The following is a 23,925-nucleotide window of genomic DNA, read 5'->3' on the forward strand; positions in this document are numbered from 1 at the left end:
CTTCATTCAATCCCCTTCAGCCAGTTATTGACAAGAACTTGCCAAAGACGGTGAGAATCTTCATTCCTATGGCGTTCTGAATTGTACTGAATATTCCCAATTGCCTAGCACCAACCCAAGATCACATCACTCCAACAGAATGAAATTAAATGCCTCTCTCAACACGACAAAGATATGTTTGTTTAAATGACAACTGTAGGATCCCCCCAAGGACATGTAAGCCATGTGAAAACTCTGAGCACAGAGCTCACAGCTGTTTGCTTCAACAGTCAACAGTGGACAACTGGTAAGAATCCAAACAATTTTTTATTGTTTAAGTCTTAGGTGCTGCTGTTTTCCTAATAGCCTCCCTGTCAATGATGCAAATTTTATCTCTCAAAATAAGGACTCTTCAGGAAAGACCTTGCATATATTTACAAAGACTTGCATTTGATTTAACTTCTCTCACACTGAAATATAAGGTGATTAAGAGAAAAAAAAATTTCCTAACATTGTACTACCTTTAAAGGTTATTTTCTAAAACAGTTAAAACATGAAACTCTAACTTTCGTTTATGGCCTCGGCCAGGCTCTGTCCTGGGGTAAGTTGAGTCACCACTTGAATCCAGCCAACTCACTCACCAAGATCATACACCCTTCTTGCAGGTTCCTAAGGGATAGAGATAGAAGTGAAGAGGCAAAGAATGAACATCCCTCATCCCGATTCCCTCAAATGGTGGCTCTCTTTTTTGGTTGTTGTTTTCTGGTGTGTGTGTTTGCTATTTTTTTAACTTAGGAAATCCTACCTTTACAAGAAATCTTTTGTGGGGGCAGCTAGGTGGTTCAATGGCTGAGCATCTGCCTATGGTCCAGGTCATGATCCCAGGGTCCTGGGATCGAGTCCTACATCAGGCTCCACACAGGGAGCCCGCTTCTCCCTCTGCCTGTGTCTCTGCCTCTCCCTCTGTGTCTCTCATGAATAAATAAAATCTTTTTAAAAAAATCTTTTGAGGAAGCCCACTGTCTAAAGCTGCTAAAGGCAGAGATGTAATTGAAGGATACAGGAGAAGATGTTGGGGAGAAACAGAGGCCTCATCGTGTGCCCTCTCTCATGCTCTCCATCCTCTCCTGGACACAGAATAAAACTATTGACCTTGAAGGTTTCTTAAGTAACTTGGAATTTGATTCATGATCTTCAGGATATCAAAGCATAAAAGCACTGAGTTAGACCAAGCTCCTGGGTGTGAATAATAGAGCAGCCAATTTGACTGCTTCACTCAATCATCAGTCCACAATTACTCACTGTGTATCTATGGAGATGCCAGATGCTGTTGGAAGTGCCAGGGGTATAGCAATCAACAAAAGAGACTAATTTTCTGCTTTCATGGAACTTCCATGATAACAAGGGAAGACACTTCATAAAGACATAAACAAGTACAAATATGTATAATTTTGATAAGAATAAGAAAATGGATATGAAGAAAAGTAAGATAGGATAAGCGAACAGTAAAAGGGTATAGAGGTGTATGTGCATGCACGCACATGCCATGCTCTCTTATGTGCTGGCCCACAGGAGACTTCCCTCCTAAGGGTGACTTTTAACCAGGGAGTAAATAAAATGAGATGTCTGGGACAAGAGCTGTTCAGATGGAAGAAACAGTAGGTAGAAAGGCGCTGAGGTAAGCGAGTGCTCTAGCATGTTCGAGGAAGAGCAAGGAATCCAGAGTGGCAGGAACAGTAATGAGAGTGAGAGCAGGAGAAGACGAGATCAGGAGACACCCACCCCTCTGGGGACGAGGCCAGCTCACCCTTCACTTTGCTCTGCAGGAGGCCCGCTGCCAGTTGGGGATGAGATATATGTCCAATAAATATATTCTGGAGAGAATCAGAAAGTCCGTTGTTTTAGTAAAAAGGACCCGTATCTTTAGTTCTTCCATCAAAAAGTCTGAGGTGGCAAATTTTGTAATGTTTTTGTTTGATAAGAGCTCAGAACATTCTGTCTTTATTCAGAGCATCGTTTACCTCCCTACTGACCCCAACCTTGGGGACAAAGTGTCCCCAGTGTTTTCAGGGCCACATCTCTCACCACATCCCCCAAAGTTTGACTCTAAATGTTCTCATTACTCAGATTACAGTTTGGCATGTTCCAAGGAAAGTGGTGACTGGCAAAGGATAAATGCTGTTAAAGGATTAGATGCCTTGGTGCATAAAAATCACTTTTTGTTTTAAATCAGAAAAGAAACAAACTGTTGCAAAACTGATGGCCTCCCACTGTACCCCTGAGCTTCATGGCACTTGTATCAAATACAGTTTTGGTCAAAGATGTCCCTCACTCTGTCACTTGGTGTTGTGTTAAGCACAATTCCAGAGCTAAACTGGTATTGAGAGGTGAAAGTTGGTCGACTCTTTTATTTGTATTTCTGGGAGCTGGCCATTTTTAGCATAATTCCTTAGGGGAGGCAATTTTCAAATGAGGTAGTTTTTATGTCAGGCTTTATAAATCTTACCAAACAGGCCTATGTCTTCTGTTTCTTTTTGTAAGGATGGCCATAGTCCCATCGTTCCCTCTCTTGGCACCCACCATCTGCCAAGAAACATGACTGACTCCTGGTTTGCTGATCCCCTTTGCAATTTGTGACTGAGTTAACAACAACAAAAAAAAGTCATTCTGTTTGCAACTCTAAATATATCAAGATTGTCAGACTGTTCAAGAAAAAAAAATGCAATCTTTGCTTTGAAAATTTTTTCTTAAAGGGACATTTCATCTTTGTTATAATGAGGTTAATTCCAGATCTCTCCCTCTCACACACACACACACACATACACACACACACACACACACACACAGGCCCTAAATCTCTGCAATATACATAATGCAGTAACTAAGACTGTTGACTGCAATCAAAACAAGGAAGAATTAGATATTCTGCAGGCCCTGTTATGGGTAGAGACAGGATATTGCATTTAATTCGCCTGTTATTAAAAGTCAAAAAAGAATAATAACTTTTGCTGTTGGGAGTTTGTGTGGTTTGGTCCCTCTTCAGCATCCTCTGTGTTCTGATATATTAGAATACAACCCAGATGGTAGGGCTTTTCTTTTTTTTCATCCTTTTGTATGTCACAGAGGGTACCCTATGGAGAGAGAAAGTTAGCAACCTTGACTTTACCATTTACACAGCTGAGTTTATGTAGATATTTGCTGCCAGTCATTCACAGTAAGGGTCCTGTCAAACTCCTTGATGACTAGGAGGCTATTCTCCACAACTTTTCCTCAAAACAAACACTACTCAGGCTAGGGTGACTACACCATCTAGGTTTGCCCAGAACTGTGAAGTTGACTGGGACACAGAACTAAAACTGGGAAAGTCTCGGGCAAACAGAGGAATGGATCATCCTGACCTTGGGTCCCCAGGAATATGGAACAGTTCTTGATTGGGAGCTGTTGACACTGGGCAGAGATGGGACTGCCCTTCTGCCATTTACCACCAGGGCTAAGGCCTCCCTGTCCAGGCCTTTGGCGTGTACCATGTGGACATCCTCGCATCTGTCTGGTACCAACCTTGGACAATTTCCAGTTAGCAAAATGGACATAATAATTGTGCCTACTTCTTAATTCTTCTATGAGAACAAATTAAGTTAATATTAATTGTGTAAAGTGAGTACAACAAAACCTGGTACTTAGTCAGTGCCTAACAAATGTTACCTGTTGTCATTATGATCCTTAGCTATGGATGAGGGAAAATGGTGCAGGACTTCACATCACAGCTGCTCTCTGAGGGAATCTTGCACATATTATCTTCCCCAAAGTTAGAAAGAAAGAGAAAGGAAGGAAGGAAGGAAGGAAGGAAGGAAGGAAGGAAGGAAGGAAGGAAGGAAGGAATAGAGGGAGGAAGGGAGAGAGAAAAAGATAAAGGACACATGATCATCACTTAATAAGATTTATCTGCTTTCTTAAAAATTAATTCTACCCATAAGGACTGACATTTGAGCATAGTCAAAGTTTACACAAAAAATGTTTTCAAAATGCAAGTAATTGGTATTAATACACTGTATTTTCAGAATAAGTTACTGCTCTTATCGGCATTGTTTATCACAGTTGTGAAAAGCAAACAACCTGAATATCCATCAGTAGGACAATGATTAACATACTTGTGTTACACTCGTACTCAGCAATTTGTTAAAATGAATAAGGTAGACTTTTATCCATTGACATGAAAAGATCCCCTAGGCATTCTATTGCAGAGCTATATACATATAGCATAATTCTGTGTATGTAAACAAATCACAAATATGTCTCTAGATATGTGTAAGTACATGAATGCATAAAAACAAGTTTTTTAGGGGTAGACAAATAAGTACCTAAAGGATTATCTGTGGAAAGAGGAGAATGGTTTGGGGGTGGCTAGGACAGGAGACTCACTTTTAGGTTAAAATCATATGTTGCTTAAACTTTATACAAAGAATATATCCATATATTATTAATACTTGCAAATTTTTTTAAATAGCATAATAAAACAGCTGCAGGAAAGAACTCCACTCCGAAATTCTTTTGTTATTGTTTTGTCCCTCCTCCTTCTCCTTCTTCCCCAACATCCTTCCAAAACAGGAAAACAAATTTGCTATAAGTGGCAAAATATCCAGGTTACTGTAGATGAGGTGTTCGGCATATAACTCACTAGCTGATAATGAGGGTTGACTGTAGTTAAGAGTCCACAGGGTTGCACCCGAGTACAAATGAAAGAAATAGCGACATTGTTGAACATGATTTGTCAATAAGCTCTTTAAAAATAAAAGTTGTTAGCTGTTTTTAGCCAATTGACCTTTAAGCATGTCATCTTAATAGGGAATATGTTTTTTTTTTTAGAGAAAGATTTTATTTATTTATTCATGAGAATAAGAGAGAGAGAGAGAGAGAGAGAGAGAGAGAGAGAGAGAAGCAGGCTCCATGCAGGGAGCCCAACATAGGACTCAATCCAGGGTCTCCAGGATCGCACTCTGGGCTGAAGGCAGTGCTAAACCGCTGAGCCACCCAGGCTGCCCAGTCAGGGAATATGTTTAAATAGAACACTAAAGCTACATTTTTTCTGAGGTCTTTGCAAGCTAGATAATGGTAATAATCTGGATTAAGTCTTGTATCACAATTCTGGGGAGATTGGAGTGGGTTATCTTGTGAGCACATATGTAGAGACCTTTCTATTAGCAGTATTAGCACAGAACCTGAAGGCTGAGTATGTTGCCTAGGACATGCTGGGGGTGGAAAGCTCAAAAGGACCCTTCAGGTTTCATTCCAAGTATCTAGGCCTAGTTTAAGAAAGGTACTTCCGACACTGGAAAGAACTCGAATTTTGGAATCAGCCTGAGCCAGGCTTGACTTCACTCTTCAATAAAACATGTGATTTTTACATCTATTACTTCCTTCCTACTCCCTCAGCTCTGCCTCTGTCCGAGAACATAATCATCACTACTTCAAAGGATTATCCCAAGGATTAAATATAAGGTATAGAAAAACACAAAGGAAGCACAAAATAAATACACAAAATATTATTTGCTTATAATTTATATAGTTCCTTTAATCCTTATGCAGCTACATTGCTGTATTGGTTTTCTTTTTTTTTTTTAATTAATTTACTTTGAATTTCTAGTTTTTTACTCTCCTTAAAAATTCTACTTTAGCCATAAGGTCAAGTGGTTACAAAAGAATAGAACACTTTAAAACATTTAATGAACAGAAATCTATTCATTCAAATATGCACTCAGAAAAATCATGGGGTCTTATAATTGCCAGGGGCTGTAGAAGTCATCTGGTTCTAACCCCTACTGCAGGAATTCATTTCATCTTCCCCTTTCTGAAGGCGACTCAAAAAAGGGCATGCTACTTAACCTCTAGCTAGAAAGGGATGAGGGAAGAGAAGTCTTTTTTTCTTTTAAGATTTATTATTTATTGCAGGGGTAGGGGCAAAAGGAGAGGGAGAGAGAATCTCAAGCAGATTCCATGCTGAGCAGGGTGCCCAATGAGGGGCTTTATCCCAGGGCCCCTCAGATCATGACCTGAGCCAAAACCAATAATAGGATTCTTAGCCAGCTGTGCCACCCAGGTGCCCCCACGGAAGTCTTTTTGAAAGGAAGGAACTGGACTAGAAGAGAAGCCACAAGTGCACCTCTTCCCACCAGAACCATTGCACCAGGTGATCTTCAGTTCTCTGCAGACAGCAGCTTACAAAGCAATCTATTCTTTGATCTTTGGAAAGCTGAGGGATATTGATTTAGACCATGTTTCTATAGCCAATGACACTTACAAGAGAGCAGTGGATTTTAGAGAAGTTGTTTCCCCAAGAGCTCAGTCCCCTTCAAAGACAATAATGATGGGTGCCAAATTTCTTCTGAAGTTCCTCTGTTCCATTGCTAAGCAATTTGTAGTCCACAATTTCAGTCCAGATCTTACTCTAAAATTACATTCTTCTCAAATCTATGAAACCTTCTGTGATATTCACTGAATTCTATTCCTATTTTGTCCCCCAAGCTCCCTCTTCAATAGCCTTCTTGAGGTTGAGCAAAGACATTTTGTCTTTGCTAATGAGCAAAGACATTACCTTCTGCTATATAATTAGGAAGCTCAAAGCAATGTTCCATCTAGCATCAGAAGCTTCAAGAAGTCCTCAAACCTGGGTGTAGGCTTAGATACATTTCAGTGATAGTTTAAGAATTACAGTTTTATATTTTTCAATCAGTTAATGAACAAACCTAACAGGTTTTTTTTTATTTCTCTTTCTTGCTTCCACTTGTTCCATCACTTTTAATTTCTCAATAAAAAGTAAGATTTTTCTCTCTATATTTGTATGTTTCACACTTAAAGCTGGTCACGATGTTGTAAATTACAGTACAGAAGACCTTAGACCAGACATATACCATTAACAAAAGCACCTGTTCTGGGATTCCAAGGTTCTAAGTTTATCTTGGCCACTTTGGAGGCCACAGGAATAAATATAAACCCATCTCTATCCCTAGATCCTCCCATTTATTCACGACTCAACAATAGTAGTGACTAGCTATGAATTTCTCTTCTGATGACATAGCATACCTTTATTTTGGAAAAAGAAACATCCTGAGTTAGATTGAGAAGTGTTTATATATAAAATTTTAAAATAGATATTAGTATCTTTGTAAATAAAAAATTCATAAATCAAGCATTTGTAAGCCAAGGAGTGAGTACAGATAACATTTAAATCTATGGAAGTGAGTGAAACCACTCTGAATATGTCCAATAGAGGGACAAAGAGTGCCCAAGTAGACTTAAGGCGTGTCACATTTAGAAATCAGTTAGAGAAGACAGAACTAAACAGATTTGGAAGGAGTTGCCTATTAGGTAGGAAGACACTATCTAATCAAAGTTTCTATTATGGTCACAATTCTGAGATGAGTGATGTACAAGATGTAAAAGTGTGTCTTATATTTTAGTGGGAAATATGATTATGACACAAATTTAAAAAGGAAATACTCCTAGAGAGGCCACAGAATACTGAACCAGAAGACAGAGGCTAGGATTGAATTCCCAGCCTTGACTGTTATTAGGTACATGACATTGGACAGGACATATGACCTTGCCCTGAGCCTCAGTGAATTTCTTTGCAAAAGGAGACTCGAGAATATCGAGTCAATGGGCTGTTGTGAGAATTTATCGAATTAATGCATTTGAACACACATTATAAATGGAAAAACATTACATAAACGTAAGACACTTGCCTTGGCTCTCTTCCTTGAACTTGCATTCCACCAGGACAAGGGCCTACCCTACCCACTTCTCTTGTTGATCTTCTGATTGAATCCTGACCTCCCTGATGGTATCTGACTGCTTTCTGAGATCTTCTTCTGTTGTGTGATATCTAAGACCTTAGTTCCAACTGCCCAATGCCAGAACGTTATACATCCTAGTTGCTGGGCTCTCTCGCTGAATTACTCACCTGGTTCCTGACTTTCTGGTCCACCTACCACCCATGAGCCCAAGTTACGGTATACTTCAAAGCATTGTCTCAGAGCCAATCCTGGAGCTAACTACTGAGATTCATACTTAACATTCATCCCTAGTTTGTTCAGTCACAAAGATTTCTTGAAGTTTTTGAGTCCAAAGTACCTTACATGTGTCTTAAAAGGTGTTATCTACAGTAAAATATATATATACATATTAATTCATCAATTTCTTTCACCTTCAGTTCTTGATTTACATAAATGATAAAAGCTTTTGTTTATTTAAATAGTCTTAAAAATTGTTTATGGCTATGCTAATAGTATCTGAATTGCGTCTGAAAGTCTCCTCTAATCAGGTAAGATATCCATGCTATTTACTTGAAGATTCTTTGATCAAGTTGTTTTCATTGAAAATAAGTAGGATTTTAAAACTACCAAAAGTCCTTCACAATAATTAAATTGCTACTTGCTTTATCTATTCCTTAAGGGAAAAAATTATCAACCATTAGTTGAGCTGGGTTGAAACCCCATCTATTATTGAATTCACTGATATTTTAATTATGACTTCATTATCAATGATTAAAGAAGAAAAAAAATCATAATCTGTTATACTCTGAAATTTTTATTTGGTTGATTTGCTCTAAATATTGCAATCCTTTCAACTAATCATTTTGAAAATAATAAAAATACAATTGAGTCTACCTTGATCTTTGAGATTTTGGAAAGGGCTTAGGAAACAAAGGGAGGAAGTCCACTATGTGAACATCAAATAATACGCACCAGTTTTTAAAACCCTAGCAAAGACTTTGTGTTTCACCAAGCTCTACTCAAGCACAGAGAGAAGATGTAGTTACCCGTGACAGGGTATTACAATAATGCCAAAGAACCAATTCCTATCTCCATAATGGGAAGTTACATGTCGAAGGTAAAATAACTCCAAGTATTTGATATTTTAGGACTAATAACTTTGATCGCTATTTTTAAGAGATATCATTTTCTACTTTTTAAGAAACTGAAAATTACATTTGCTCTTCTCCAATCAATTCTCTTTTTTGGCCCATGCCTAGATTACAAAAAAAAAAAAAAAAAAAAGTAAGCAAAACTGCGATAACTTTACCTGGATTCTTAAGCAGAATACAAAGTGTTTCAACTTTCTCATAGCGCATACCAGTTTACTATGGTTTACTACTTTAAGGAAATAAGCCTGGCTTCACTGGCAATGGGGATGAGTAGTGATGAAATTCAGCTTGGGCGAATTTTCAGTGTCCATTGTCATTGTTACATGCTCCCACAACATACTATATCTGTCTTTCAAAATATTTACCTGTTCATAATTATGTACTTATATGATAATATTGTTAATGTCTTTCTCCCCAACATGACGGTAAGGTCCAAGAGAACAAGGCTAAGATCATTTTTTTTTTTCCTACCAGTTATATTTCGGCACCCAGTCAGTGAGTGCCTAGAATGTAGTAAGTGTGCAAAAACACTTTCATGGAAATAAATAAATAAATACTTTTCAGCGAGTCCTTAGGAATGGACAGGTATCAGTCACCTTGGTATGTCCAATGTAATGAAATTCTACAAAAAAAAAAGGTATTGTTGAACAGTTAACTGATTACACCACATTTTCAGAATGCCCATTTTCCCTGATATCTTGTTCCCAGAGGCTGGTTTCAGCCTTCTCTGATAACCACAGAATGACAGCCCTTTTGCATACTTATATTAAGAGCATTCTATTAAATATTTTGAGTTTTATAGTTTATCTTTAGAAGTCCATCTGAAAATTTAGAATGGCAGCAACAAAACTCCTTAGAAGCATATTCCCTAATCTGTTACACCAGTAAGATGAGAAAAAGTTTTTTTTTTTCAGCCCTTTCCCTTCACACAGTATGAACATCGAAAAGATAAATCAACTGGCAGTATAGTAGGAGTAAGTGATTCTCAAACTTGAGTGTGCATAAGAATCCCATGGAGGACTTAAAACACAGATCACTAGACAAACCCACAGAGTGTGATTCTATAGGTCTGGTGTGCGAGCCTGAGAATTTGTATTTCTCACAGGTGCCCAGATGTTGCTGATGCTGCCGGTCCGGGGATCACACTTTGAGAACAAGTATGGCAGTTGCTGGAGGGGAATCTTGCTAAAATTAGGTTCAATACCAGCCACATTCTTGGTTGAAATAGTCTCTTTAGAGAAAATTATAAATGGCTGGTGGAGAGGATGAATTAGCAGAAAGGGCTACATAACATAGATTATGCAATACATTATTAAAAAATTAATCAGCTTGCTTTATTACTCTTTGGTTGGTAGGGGTTCCCCCCCCCCCAATATGCTTCTTCAGGAATTTTCTTGTTTCATTTTTTTAATAACTAAAATTCGAGGTGGGGGGTGCGGTGTAGGAGGGAGAAATCTCGGAGTTATTTTTGTTCTCAGTAAAAATCACCTTCCTGTCCCTCAGCTCCTCAAGCAGGTCCCTCATTCCTTGTAGTCATCATCTGTAAAAATGGATACAACAGTACCTATCTCAGTGACTTCCTGTGAAGATTAAATGAGACCCTAAACAGAGAAAACTCAGCACTGAAAACAGTCTTTAAATGGAAGCTGCTATGTTTTTACTAATTTCTTCACTCACTCGAGGAAATAAAGTCCAATGATCAGGGGACCTGTGACTGAAACCACCTCCATCTCCAACACATTAATTGGCCACAGCAATAACCCTAAATCATAAAGGGAAGGCTCAGTTATGTTCTCCGTATTCTCCTTACCGGGGCACAGATTTGGAAATTTTGGGACGGGGCACCAGGACAGCATTCTCCCCAAATCACACACACACACACACACACACACACAAGAACTACCTGGAGAACTACTTAAAAATACAGGTTCCTGGGGCACCTCGGTGGTTCTGCGGTTGAGTGTCTCTGCCTTTGTCCTTTGGCTCAGGGCGTGATCCCGGAGTCCCAGGATCGAGTCCCACGTCAGGCTCCCTGCATGGAGCCTGCTTCTCCCTCTGCTTGTGTCTCTGCCTCTCTGGGCCTCTCATGATTAAATAAAATCTTAAAAAAAAAAAAAAAAAAAACAGGTTCCTGAGCTCCACCAACCGAAAGCACCTGCAGGGGAGCAGGGGAGCCTCCTGGGAATCTTTCAAAACAATCACTCCAGGTGATTTCTCTGATCAGCAAGTCTGGGGAAACACAGAAGGGACCTGTGTCACTCCATTCTAACGGTGGCTCCTGGAAGCCCGTAAACATCATTTCTACTTTTCAGTAGGGCCCCCGTTGACCACCAAAGTTCAGAAGCACCTTCTGTCTTAGTAACTCTGTTCTTCTGAGTTGAAGTCCCCGGAGGGATCAGCTGAGAGGAGGGTGTCTTGCCGGCGCTGCTGCTGCGGGAAGGAGCTCGGCCGGGCCGGCCTGCGCCTCACTCCTCAACTGCCTGACCCCTCCGTGCCCCCGTCCTGGTCTCTGCCTCAGGTCTAGCTTGTTCGTCCCTCAACTCCAAATGTCTTGAGCGGAACATTCGGTGCTTTCCTAGTTCACGACGCTTCGCTGGAATAGTCGATTTCCAGGGATTTTACAGGCTGGCCAAAACAGTTTGTTCCGAACCACCACGCCGGGGCCGCCCGGGCCAGCCGCCTGGCAGCCAGTCGGCCGAGCGTTTCCTGACTCGGCACAACCACCCGTGACCTTGGGCGGGCGACGAGCGCCGCCTGCCCCGCGGCTGCCCGGCGGCGACCGGGCCTCCGGAGCGCGGGGCGGGGGGGACCCTTGAGCGCCCCGAGGGGCTGCAGGGCAACCGGGCCGGGGAGGCCTCGTAGGCCGGCGAGAGGAGCTCTTTTCCTTTTCTCGAGGCAAACCTCCTACTAACTGCGGGGCGGGGGCGGGGGCGGGGAGGGCGGCGGTTAGGGGAGTGAGGAGGAAAAGGAAATGTCGGCCAAGGGCTCGAGACAAAGCGTGAGAACTCAGATGGCGAGAAGCGGGCTTGAGCGAGAAAATCGGAAGGAGGAAGGCTGAGGGCGGACAATCGGGCTAAAAATAGAAACGCATTCTCCACGGGACTCGCTCCTCGCAGCTCCACCCTGGGGCCGCCGGCCCCGCCAGTGACTCGGCGCCGCGCGACGGGCGGCGGCGGCGGGCGGCGGGCGGCGGGCCCGGCTGGACTGGGCCCGGGGCCCGGGGGGCGGGGCGTCGGGCCCGCGACGTCACCGCGCTCCCCGTCGCCGCCGTCGGGGTTTTCGCTGACGCACAGGCCCCGCCCCCCCTCCCTCTTCCCCTCACTGCCCGAGAGCCCGGCGGGGAGAGCGCGTCAGTCGGCCGGAGCGCGGGACCCGTGTGCACCTGGACTTGAGGCTCGCTCGCTCCCGGGAGCCACGCAACTTCCGCGGCCGTAGCCGAGGCGACGGAGAGCACCACCAGCGGGCCCTCGCGGCGCCCAGGCCTGCCCCCGCGCGTCCCGGTCGCCCTCGGAGTCGGCCCAACCCGCCGCCGGCGGAGGCGTGAGGCGACGACGGGCGAGTGCCGCGAGCAGCGTTAGCCGCCGCGGCCTCCGGTCCCCCCTCCGCCGCCCCCGCCGCCCCCCCCTCGCTTCCCTCCTCCCACTTCCCGAGCTCCGGCGTGTCCCGGCCACGCTCGGTGCTACTGCAGGAACAAAGGAGGACCCCGCGGCGGCGGCGGCAGCGCCACCTCCGCCTCCGCCCCGCTCCCGGCCCGCGGCGGCCGCTCCGGGGCGCCCGGCTCGTCCCTCCCGGAGGCCTGGGCCCGGCCCCACCGCGCCGGCGTCGCGCGCGAGCCCGGCTCCTGCGCTCCTGCCCCCGCAGGGTGAGTGGTGCGCAGCGGGGGGAGGGCGCCCGGCGGCTCGCGCCGGGCCGGGGGGTGGGAGTGGGGGGCCCCGGGCGGCCGCGGGCCCCTGGCGGAGCCTCCGGGGGCGGGGGGCCAGCCGGCCGGCTCTGGAAGCACAAAGACGGAGGCGTCATCCTGCCGTCGTGGCCCGAGGTCCGGCGCCCCCGGCTCGCCCGCACCGGCTCCCGCTCCGGCCGGAGAACAATGCCCGGCGTGTGGGCTCCGGGCCTCCTCCGCGGCCGCCCCGGCCGCCTTCGGCGCGGCGCCCGGCGTGGGCAGCCGGACCCGGAGAGACAAAGGGGCCGCGGCGGCGGCCGCGCCCCCGGCCCCCTGCTCGCCGCACCCCCCCGACCCCCCAGGTCGCCGCCGCCGCCGCTGCCGCCGCCTCCGAGGAGCCGGTCCGAGCCGGTCGGAGCCGGGGGTCGGCGCGGGCCCGACCCGGCCTGCGGAGCTGCTGTTCTGCATGACTCAGTGGTTTTTGGAGGAGGCCCTGCTGGGCTCTCCCGAGCCAGGCCTCGGCTTAGAGAGGGGCATGGGGGGACCGATGGGGTCCGGGGCTTGTTCGGAAATCCGCTGGAACGTGGCTCCGAGGGATCTTCTGTCGTCGTGGTTTTAGTTTTGCCAGCGTCGCTGCGTTTTTCGCCCGAGATCCCTTCCATGAAGGAAATGGAGCACCTTCCCCTTTGTTTCGTGCATTTAGGCTGGTGAACGTGAAATTCTTGCTCGCTTTCCACGCACTCCGTGGAGCTGTGTTTTGAGGAGAGGCCCATGTTATTTTTATTGAATGCCTTCTCGGAATCTGGTCTAAGGACATTAGGATAAAGAAGTGTGTATATAGGTCACACAGCCCCGGGTTTTAAAGCTGGCTTTGGGGTAATTTACAGACTTGGAAACAAACTAAAACTTGATTTTATGTTATCCCTTATTTTTTAAAAGTAGGATTTTAGAACTTAATGGGTGAAAACGTTGCAATTTTTATCTTACAAGTTTTTTTTTTTTAATGTCCCCCCCCCCCCCCAGAAAAATTTATTGTAATCTCAGGCCCGGTATTAAGCCTGGAAAGGAGACTTTGAAATTAATAAGAGTAAATCTTCCTTTTGGCAAAGAGAACAGATGCAGAGAGTTAAGGACTTGCCCAAGGTCACTGGCTTTTAGTTAGAAGTGAAGTAGAGACTGGAACTCCGGTCTCAAGTCCAAGTGAGTAGGCATTCTTACCATCTTCTAATCTATGCACCTGAAAACTAAATTCTATAGGTGCAAAAAGCCTTTGTTTTCTTCATATTTGAGGCTGGAGAGTTTTTCTGTTACATGCCTAGGTTTCGGCTTTCTTTAAACTATGAGTTAGAGGAAGCCACAAACTGTAAAAATACACATTTCAGCTATACAAAGTATAAAAATAAACATTTCCTCTGTACCTGATAGAGCTGACCCAGGAATGCACAAGTTTCTAACAACAAAACTTTAAGGTACTAAATAGTAATGATAATTGTTTTTTTCTAAAATGTTACCAAGCAGGAGGGAAACAGCACCTAATGGCAAACTACCCTCTCCCCCCAAATTGCTGCTAAGCCAAAGGATTTAAACATCAGGATTTTTTTCTGCCTGGGTGCTCGTTTTACTGTGCTCGGTTTTTATAAACAACCCTGACCATTTTGGCTTGGTGAGTGATTAATGATGCATCTTCTTAGTTGAATTTGAGAGATTGTTCGCTGGCCCTCCCTACGTTAAGAAGAAAAAGAAAATTGTAGCAGCCTTAATGGTATCTTTTTGTTTTGTTTCCCACAATATTAGATCTATGAACGCAGCATCCTTAGTTCTTGAGGTTGTGTAGGAGTTGGCAAGCTCTAAGATATAAATAGAAGCTGATTTCAGAGGCCCCTGTTGACTAGGCTTTATGTGAGAGCCTCCATCCAGCTCAGCCTGTCACATTGCAGCCTTGTGACAGGCTGAAGCGCTCGCCCATGTGATCTAAGCTTCTGAGAAATATTAAGGCAAGCTTTGCACATGTGGTGGTGTTCAAAAGCTGGCTTTCTAGGGGGGGGGGGGGAGTCTACAAGATGGGAAGCTGTGGAAAACTGATGTCTTGGGGTCTTTTGTGTCTCCCTTGCGGGCTATTTATAGTGAATTGAAAGTAGTTGTGTTTTCTGAAGAAGGAAAGGTGGGATACTTGGCAAGTCGAAGTGGGTAAAATCATTGAGATTCCCTCCCTCTCTTTTTTTGTAAAAAAAGATTGTAAGAATTGGATTCACTAATGTTAACATGGGATGACTCTAAAATTTAGACCGATTTGCTCTTATAAAGCCACTGTCAGATGACTCTGGAGGTTAGTATAGAAACTGAACTAGCAGAATTCTTAAACTGGCTTCAAGGAATGAACTTTTTGCATAGGGCTGATTCCCACACATTTGGGTGGGGGGCATGCAAGTAAATGCATACATAATTTTATTATTTGAAGCATTTTTGCCCATATTAAAAAATTTTTAAACCCAGCTGAAAATGTTTATTAATAAGCTTCATAAGTGATGTTGAAACGTTTACACTACCCTGCTCCAAAATGAGTCAGCTAAATTCCACTTACTATTTAAAGAGACAGTGTCTACTAAATTAGTACTGTGTTTGAAGTAAGTTGTGGTTCTCCATCATCCTCCATATAAACTTGATTGGCTGAAATACTTCTTCTTGCTAACAAAAGGAAAGATTACTATCATTTAACTGAGAAATATTGACAGGATTCTGGCCAGGTGAAAATTGATTAGTCCTCTAACCCCTTTTTATGATTTTGGTAAGAAGTGTTAAATACTTGTTAAAACCTTGTTTTTAGTAACTTACTAAAAATGTATTCTAATGCATAGTAGTTGGGAAAAGCCATATGAAACCTAGAAGATGGCAGTCTCTAGCTTGAAGTACTTACCTGCACTTACTTGAAATGTTCCGGAACTCAGCAGATCATAAGTAATCTCCATTGTCAACATTAAGGCACATTTAAATGACAGTGACCACAAGGTATAGCACACAATCTCCCTTTGATAAAATGCTCTCAAATACGCTTTTTTTGTACATATATATTTTAAGGTGATACGGAAACTTTCCACAGTTTAAATTTTTCTTTATGTGTATTTTCACTTAGGAAAATTTACTGAATTTAGGTTAGCGTTACTATATTTGTGCCAATTTTAAAAGTCTTCCAGAAAAACAAGGTATGCTTGCTGTATGAAATTCTTTCTGATAACCTAGCATTGGATATTAATCATTATTAAAGGTGTGTTCACATTTGCTTTATTTTGCCATATTGAAATAGAGCTTTCAAAGGTTTCATTTTCTGATGTGAGGAAGACAAGCACTTGTGAAAAGTTTTAATAGAGCCTTTGGCTGGAGAAATATATAGCTGATAATTTGTGCATTTGCAGGTTTCTGGGCACTGGCTTTAAAGTATTCAGACCCAGATTTCACACCTCTAATGCAGAACTTAAAAGGAATTTCATGAGTAGCTGGACCCCTAAATTCTTAAAGAGCTTCACTTGTTGGTGTTGGTGCTAAGGTAACTGGAAACGCTAGATAATCTACCAGCTCTCTTTTCAGTGTTCTGTAACGGTGTTGGCAACATTTTTAAAAGTACAGTTCTACCTCATAGCAGAATTGTTGAATTACTTGTGAGGCCAAGTATGTTATAAGGTATTTTAAGAACGCTTTAGAGCTACATCCAACATACAGCCAGTTTAAAGAACCAACAGTAGCCATCAGGAGTTGGTACTTAATTGTGATCGTTGCAGGTCTTTTTTCATTTGTAAGTTCCGTTTTATATATTTTTAGCCAGTTGAAGTATCATTTGATATGGTCTTGTCTGTAGTGCAGGAAAGCAGAAAAGTGACTTTAAGAAGCCAATTGCCCAAATTGATTTAAATGTAATTCTGATATCTGGCTGAGTGACCTTTTCAGAAATTGAAACAAAGATGATAGTGATAGAAGAAGTAAAAGACCATTTCTTTAATGCCCATTGTTTCATAAAAGCAACAAATGTTCATAATTTTCTTGGCCTGCTCTTTTTAATGATTACCATAATTTAGGCTTTTGTTAGAGACAAACTTGTTATTTAGAAATAACAAAGGTATACTGGTGGCTATCATACTAATTTAGTGATTTTTACTTTGGTAACATGCTAATTTCTAAAATTTTATTTTTGTTTTGTTTATAGCAGAAAAATATGGCTCAGGAGACTAACCAGACCCCAGGGCCCATGCTGTGTAGTACAGGATGTGGCTTTTATGGGAATCCTAGGACAAATGGAATGTGTTCCGTTTGCTACAAAGAACATCTTCAGAGGCAGCAGAATAGTGGCAGAATGAGCCCAATGGGTAAGTTTCCAAGGAAAAATCCATTTGAAGACTGGTGGACAGAAAATATAGAACCAAGAATTGGGGCCTAAGACTGGGAATCTATGCTGGGAGCCCAAGGAGAGAAGACCTGAGAAAAGCTTGAAACTAAAGCAGCAGCCCAAGTACTTAGCACAACTACATCAGGAATGAATGACTATCTACAAGCATTTTCTAGTTTTTTTCATTTTCCTTTTTGAGGTTTTGTTTCATACTTACGGTGACTGGATGTGACTTTTTCATAGATGTTTTTGTTTGGATACTCATTTAATTATAGGATTCTGCAACACAGTTGAAGTGCTTAAATCACTAACCTAATTAAATGCAAGTATTTGTTACTTATTAATAGTCTTGATACTGAGTGTTTGTAGTGTTGCTCTTTCTTACAAATCCTTTTTTTAAATAGGAACAGCTAGTGGTTCCAACAGTCCTACCTCAGATTCTGCATCTGTACAGAGAGCAGACACGAGTTTAAACAACTGTGAAGGTGCTGCTGGCAGCACATCTGAAAAGTCAAGGTAAGATTGATCATTTCAGGGTTTTTGCAACATTCAAGGAGGAAATAAAGATATCCATGCTATCCATACCATTCTAATTATGAATGTTCATATATAATGACGTTAATACATCAGATGCCCTTGGCTTTGCTGGTGTTCCATAATCTGGGATTCCAGGATTCTTTTAATACCTGATCTTACAGGTCATTGAATAGAAATGTATATTACAACACACTCCATGATACTCTCAAAGATGCTGTGTTGAGAAAGCTGTGCTTTTATTTTCTCATAATTGAGATTTAGGGATTGTAGAGAGTATGGCTCTGCAGACTATATTAGAATGCTACACATGGCATTTTGGCAAAGCTGCCCCTTTTGCCCTGAAATTACAGGCACAGCTAAAAGTTCCCAGTTGGCTATAATAGAATATGGTAACCTATACAAATATGCAGCCTTGAACTGATGAGCCATTTATCAAATTTCTTTTTTTATTCTCAACCATGTGTGCTGGGCATCCCATACTCTTAAATTTTTAGATTATTTAGCTCCATTTGACCATGTTGGAAATAATATATAATTTAAAGTTGAACTGACAACTTAACTATCTCGCAAAGAAAGTACCCTTAACATCTTTAAAAATGTTTGCTTGAACTCAAATAGAAATGTGCCTGTGGCTGCCTTGCCTGTAACTCAGCAAATGACAGAAATGAGCATTTCAAGAGAGGACAAAATAACTACCCCGAAAACAGAGGTGTCAGAGCCAGGTATGCTTTTTGTTTAATACTAGTTCCATTCTGGATTTGGTAGTACAAAAAAGTGTTGGTGAGGGGATTATTTCCTTCCCATCGAAGGATTAAATTGGAGAGAGCTATAAAATATAGGCCAAGCAAGAACCACTATCTTTAAAGTCCCTCAAGTATAAAATAGTCTTTCTTCACTCTTCTTTCTTCTCTACCCATACCCCCCTCCTTAGCCCCGTCCCACAAATCAGCAAAATTTATAATCTGGAGACTGGAAATGTTAAGAATTTAATCAACTTAAAAGGTAGTTAGTCAATATATTTTAAAGGTCTCTAAATCACTTGAGAAAGTATTACTCATAAACAGGAAATTATATAGATTTAATTTCAAAACTGTGAAGAAAGCAGTATCAGTCTTGATGTAGTCAGTATTGTAGAAAATATTCAGAACAAAGAACATGTTGAACACTAATAAAAAACTTCCAAATCGAAGAAGTGTAGGATCCCTATCAGATTTTGTGAGAGTTTAAAACTCAGTGGGGAAAGGCTTATTTTTTTTCCCCATTTAGTGCCTTTGAATCTCTGCTATGTAGCTCTCATGTTGCCAGAGATTAACTTGTTTTGAATTACCAATGCTGGACCCTAGAACAAGTATCTCCATACTCTTTAGGGTATGTAATTCATTTAATCAGTTTATTATTTCCTGCTGCAGTGTTGACTGAACACATTAAAACTTTATTGTGAGGAAACAATATTTGTGGATATGTAATCTGCTTTGGAGGTTGGCTTCTGCTAACATCATATAGCAAAGCTTATGTGAACTATAGCAATGTTAATCTGTGAAGTTAAGGTAAAAATTCTTGTTCAGCAGGTGAATCTATATTTAATATTTTGAAATGAGTTCAGTCCTTCTGAGAAAGCTGTGACCAAATTAGTGCATTTGTGAGGCTTTTGTTCTGTTTGGGTTTTTTGTTTTTTTTTTTTTTTTTAAACACAAAATTACTCTGACCTTGGAATAGTACTCTTGGTTTAAATCTGTAGCTAGCCTCTGTAATTATTCTTTCTTAGGCATTCTATAGTTTGTCCCTCTTTGCCTCTACTGAATCTTTTTCCCTTCTTAACTCCCCTTCCCTGTATGTCCCAGGAATCATTCTTCAGTTTACTTATATAGCCAAGGAAGTGGCTATCTCACACACCCCTCCCCCAAATATTCCCATAGGTTATTCCTCACAATCTTACCATCAGGAAAAATTGTATTGAGGTTGTCATAATAGCTACTAGGATAAGTAGAAGGTAGAATAGTATTCTTCTAGTCTAATATTAAGCTATTACACTCATCCAGTATGTTACTAATGTAAATGAGTTATATATTGGGAGAGTTTGAGTAAGCTGTCCTGAAACCTATTCAGCTTACTCTAGAGTTTGGATTTATGCTTATAACGTTAGTGCTGGCCTATTGTTTAAGCAATAATTTTAGCACTGCATACTTAAATTTGCTATTCTTTGGGTTTGGATTAATATTAAAACTCCATGTTTCTGGTATAGTTGAATTTTATAGAAATAGAATTAAATTTGGTATTTTTTAAATAATTACTGGTAATGTGGGCTTTAATGTGAATAATTTTTTAATCTTCATATTGACAAGTTTATATGAATTAAAATTCAAAGCCCTTTTAGGTGGAGAAACGGGGATTTGTTTTTAAAGATCCTATCTTTCATTGTCTAAATCCCATACCCATTTTAGATCACTACTGCAATGTAAATAAAAGCTGTGCTTTAAAAATTATGGTTTTGCCTGTGGACTCCTTAATAGTCAAAATTTCACAAGTACTTACACAGTCCTAAAGACTGTCTGCCTGATCTTTCAAAAAGTTTTCTAAGAACTGTTCAGATTTTCTACATTGACCATATAAAGCACTTGTTAAAATGGCAAAATGAATATTGTAAAATGTTGGGATCTGAAGTTAATTAGGGTTTAATGATTTGAGCTTGTTGAAATTTGCTGGATTTATCTATACAGTCTTTTGTATCACTATAAAACCAAGATGACTTTTTATAACCAAGTACCTTAGGAGTTGGCAACTTGATATACTCAGTAATACTGAAGGTGAACTGCCCTAATTAGGAAATTCACAATTAGTCCGTTGCAATATGGGAAAACTGGGCATATGACCAACATCTCCCAAGTCTTTAAAACAGGATTTTGTTCCCTAGTACTAGCTGTTAAGAGTGAGTTTAAAGGAATTTGAATGGAGTAATCATTTTACAACATTTAGAGAAGCAAGTATATGTTGACTGGCAAATTCTCAGATTTGAAGGAAGTTTTGATATTAAAGTAGAAGATTCTATTTAGAACACATGTTTTTAAGAAAGGCTTCATAAATATTTTCACTAAAAATCATACTGTTTCTTTTAAATTTTTTATTTTTTTACTAAAATAACTGTTAGCCCATGAACTCTTAACAAATAGCTCATTTTCACCCTTGTTTTTCAGTTGTCACTCAGCCCAGTCCATCAGTTTCTCAGCCTAGTACTTCTCAAAGTGAAGAAAAAGCTCCTGAGTTGCCCAAACCAAAGAAGAACAGATGTTTTATGTGCAGAAAGAAAGTTGGCCTTACAGGTATTACGGAACATATTTTTTTTTTCTAATTTATTCATGAGAAACACACAGAGACAGAAAGAGAGAGAGAGACAGAGGGAGAAGCAGGCTCCACGCAGGGAGCCCCACGTGGGACTTGAACCCGGGTCTCCAGGATCAGGCCCTGGGCCGAAGGCCGTGCTAAACTGCTGGGCCACCGGGGCTGCCCCTATTACGGAACATATAAAACAATGCATATTTTATTGGTAGAGTATAACCAGGAGCTCCCTAAGAGACTGGTCAGTCTTAACACCTGTAGCAAAATTCCTGACTTTGAGGAACAAAGTTTCCAGAGTGGACTAGAAAGCAGGCAGGATGTGGGGAGAAATTGGGTTTGATTTCCATTGTTTCTCTAATCCTCTAAAACTCCTTATTAGCTTCAGGCCTTCTGAATTACTTTGCTTTATTGGACTGATAAAAATTCATCCCTTTTGATTCTTTCTTTTCTTTGTTCTGAGGGAAAGGTAGCTGAACTAAACAGTAAGCACCATCTTTGAGCCAGGCACAAAATGTTAAAATACTTTTTAACTGTACCCTTTAAATCTCAGAACCCTATGGTTCTCTTTCCCTAGTTATCACTTGAGGAAACATTACCCAGTTTATGTGTGGTAGGAGGAGTTGCATCCAGCTCAGTCTGGCTCCAGACCTAGGTAGTTTCTGCTCTATGGTATCTACAGGACTTACTGGAAGGATAGTTACTTGAATTTCTCACTGTGTCAAGAGACTGAAAGTTCTTTCACAATTGAAAGTGGCAGACTCTTCTTTCATGTTACAGGGAACCATGAAAATCTGGTTCCTTTTCTATAGTGACTGAGGCCTTCCCCCCCCCCCCCCCCCCCCAGTTACTGCAGATTCCCAAGTGACTCTACTTCCTCTTGTGTATACAGGGTTTGACTGCCGATGTGGAAATTTGTTTTGTGGACTTCACCGTTATTCTGACAAGCACAACTGTCCATATGATTACAAAGCAGAAGCTGCAGCAAAAATCAGAAAAGAGAATCCAGTTGTTGTGGCTGAAAAAATCCAGAGAATATAAATTACTACTTGTGAAGAGACTGAAACTTTGTTTTTATTTTAATATATCGTAGGAAAACATTAAAGAGCAGATGCATGGCCATTTTCCTTTGATGTTCTCCAGAGTTTTACTTTACACTTGTCTGTCTTATAATTGAAATTTTAGAATGTTTGGGTGTTTGTTACAGGCAGAAATGGATAGATACAGCCCTACAAAATGTATATGCCCTCCCCTGAATAAAATTGGATGAAAATCTGCACAGCAAATTGAAATACACAGACGATAGGGACAAAATTTCGTTCCCACGTGCCAAACATAATACATGAAATCTCTGCATGTTTGCAGCATATCTGCCTTTTGGGAATGTAATCAAGGTATAATCTTTGGCTAGTGTTATGTGCCTGTATTTTTTAAAAAATGGTACACCAGAAAAGGACTGGCAGTCTACTTCTACCATAGTTAAACTTCACCCTGTTAATTTCCACAACGTGTTCTTTGGAAGCAGGAGGAAAGCTATAAAGAGGATCAGACCTTTCCATGAAACCAGTATATGGTGCCATATGTAAGCCTGGTTAATTTGTCTTCTAAAAGCTGTCAAATAAGACTTTCTACAAAAGGTAAACATCGCAACTGGTTATCATGAGTAAAGCCATCAGGCCAACAGGGTCTTGAGCTATCTTTGGAGCTTATCGTGCTGGCCTGCACCAGAAGATGTCTGCATTACTCTCATTGCTAAAAATGTTGCGTAGCACAGAACTGCACTAGGATTAATTTGTTTACAAGAAGAAATTAAAACTACATTTGGTTTTTTACATACAGCAGCTCTATCGAATAACATGCATCTGAATTTTAAGTTGCAAAGGTATCTGAAAAGTTAATTTTTCATGTGCATCTTTTGTTGAATGTTTTGGTTCAAGAAAGAATGTTCAAAGCTTTTTTCAAGACTTCAGTTCTTAATGTAACTGTACCCTTCTGCATGGAGAATCATAACCAACATGGCTGCAGTAGACTTCTTAGCGGTATCCAGCACCACTTGCAGAGGGCTGCTTTATCATATTAATTGTACTTGGGTGTAGGACTCTAGTGTTCTTGGGTGTATTGCATGGGCTGCATTATCTACAGCATTGTACAATAACAACTAGAAGAGGCAGTATACTTCACCGATGCTTGTCTGGTAATATCACTTCTGTGTTATAATGGAAGGTTTTTGTGATGTATGAAACTTGTGTTTTTTTATATATAAATGAGTATAGTTAGATTAGTATTGTGGTAATGCCTGTTTTCATCTGTAAATAGTTACGTATGTACACGAGGCACTACTTCTGATTTATTGCAGTGTTCAGTCCTAGTTTTTACTTTAATTAAAGCATTCAGTTTTGCTTTCAATTATTATGTACCTTAGTTCTGAGTTAGATCTGCAGATGTGTACAGATAGTTCATATTTATGTATTGCACATAATCATGCTATTCAGCATTGATGCTATATTGTATTATGTAAATAATAAAAGCCATGTACAGAGGGAAGCTTCCACTTGTCCATTGGGTTTTTAAGCCATAGTTAGCAGTCATAAAGGGGAATAGTTAGAAAACATTTCATATTCAACCTTGTAGTTGTGTATGTAGACTTTGCATGGCTATACTGTAATTTTTTTTTAATTGCCATCCCTGAACATGATGTGTTCAAGTGAGAACCATAAGTTGAATTTTGTGAAACTTCAAGTGTGGTACACCATGAGCAGTTTGTTTTTGCAGAAATGAATACGCACTCTTTAGGATCCCGACCATCTTAGAACTTGAGAAAGGAATGGAATTTTAACAGCTATGGCCTATCTACTTTTCCATTTTATTTTGCTTTACTGGTGACATTTTAGATATGACCATTTG

At 41.1% G+C, this 23,925-nt stretch overlaps 1 protein-coding gene across 2 annotated transcripts; it reads left to right on the top strand.

The window, feature by feature from the left end:
* The first annotated feature begins 12,231 nt into the window (after positions 1-12,231).
* Positions 12,232-23,565, top strand: ZFAND5 (zinc finger AN1-type containing 5). 2 transcript variants are annotated; one of them, XM_055310437.1, is made up of 6 exons: positions 12,232-12,761; positions 16,975-17,134; positions 17,559-17,670; positions 18,310-18,413; positions 20,883-21,008; positions 21,914-23,565. In XM_055310437.1, exons 2-6 carry the CDS (start codon positions 16,984-16,986, stop codon positions 22,060-22,062), a joined length of 642 nt encoding a protein of 213 aa, XP_055166412.1. In that variant the 5' UTR covers positions 12,232-12,761; positions 16,975-16,983; the 3' UTR covers positions 22,063-23,565. The 2 variants fall into 2 exon arrangements, with proteins under 2 accessions (XP_055166412.1, XP_055166413.1); XM_055310438.1 differs by lacking the exon at positions 12,232-12,761 and having other exon boundaries at positions 16,626-17,134.
* The last annotated feature ends 360 nt before the right edge of the window (positions 23,566-23,925 follow it).

This window comes from Nyctereutes procyonoides, unplaced genomic scaffold, assembly GCF_905146905.1.
Source record: "Nyctereutes procyonoides isolate TBG_1078 unplaced genomic scaffold, NYPRO_anot_genome, whole genome shotgun sequence".
Classification (NCBI taxonomy): domain Eukaryota; kingdom Metazoa; phylum Chordata; class Mammalia; order Carnivora; family Canidae; genus Nyctereutes; species Nyctereutes procyonoides.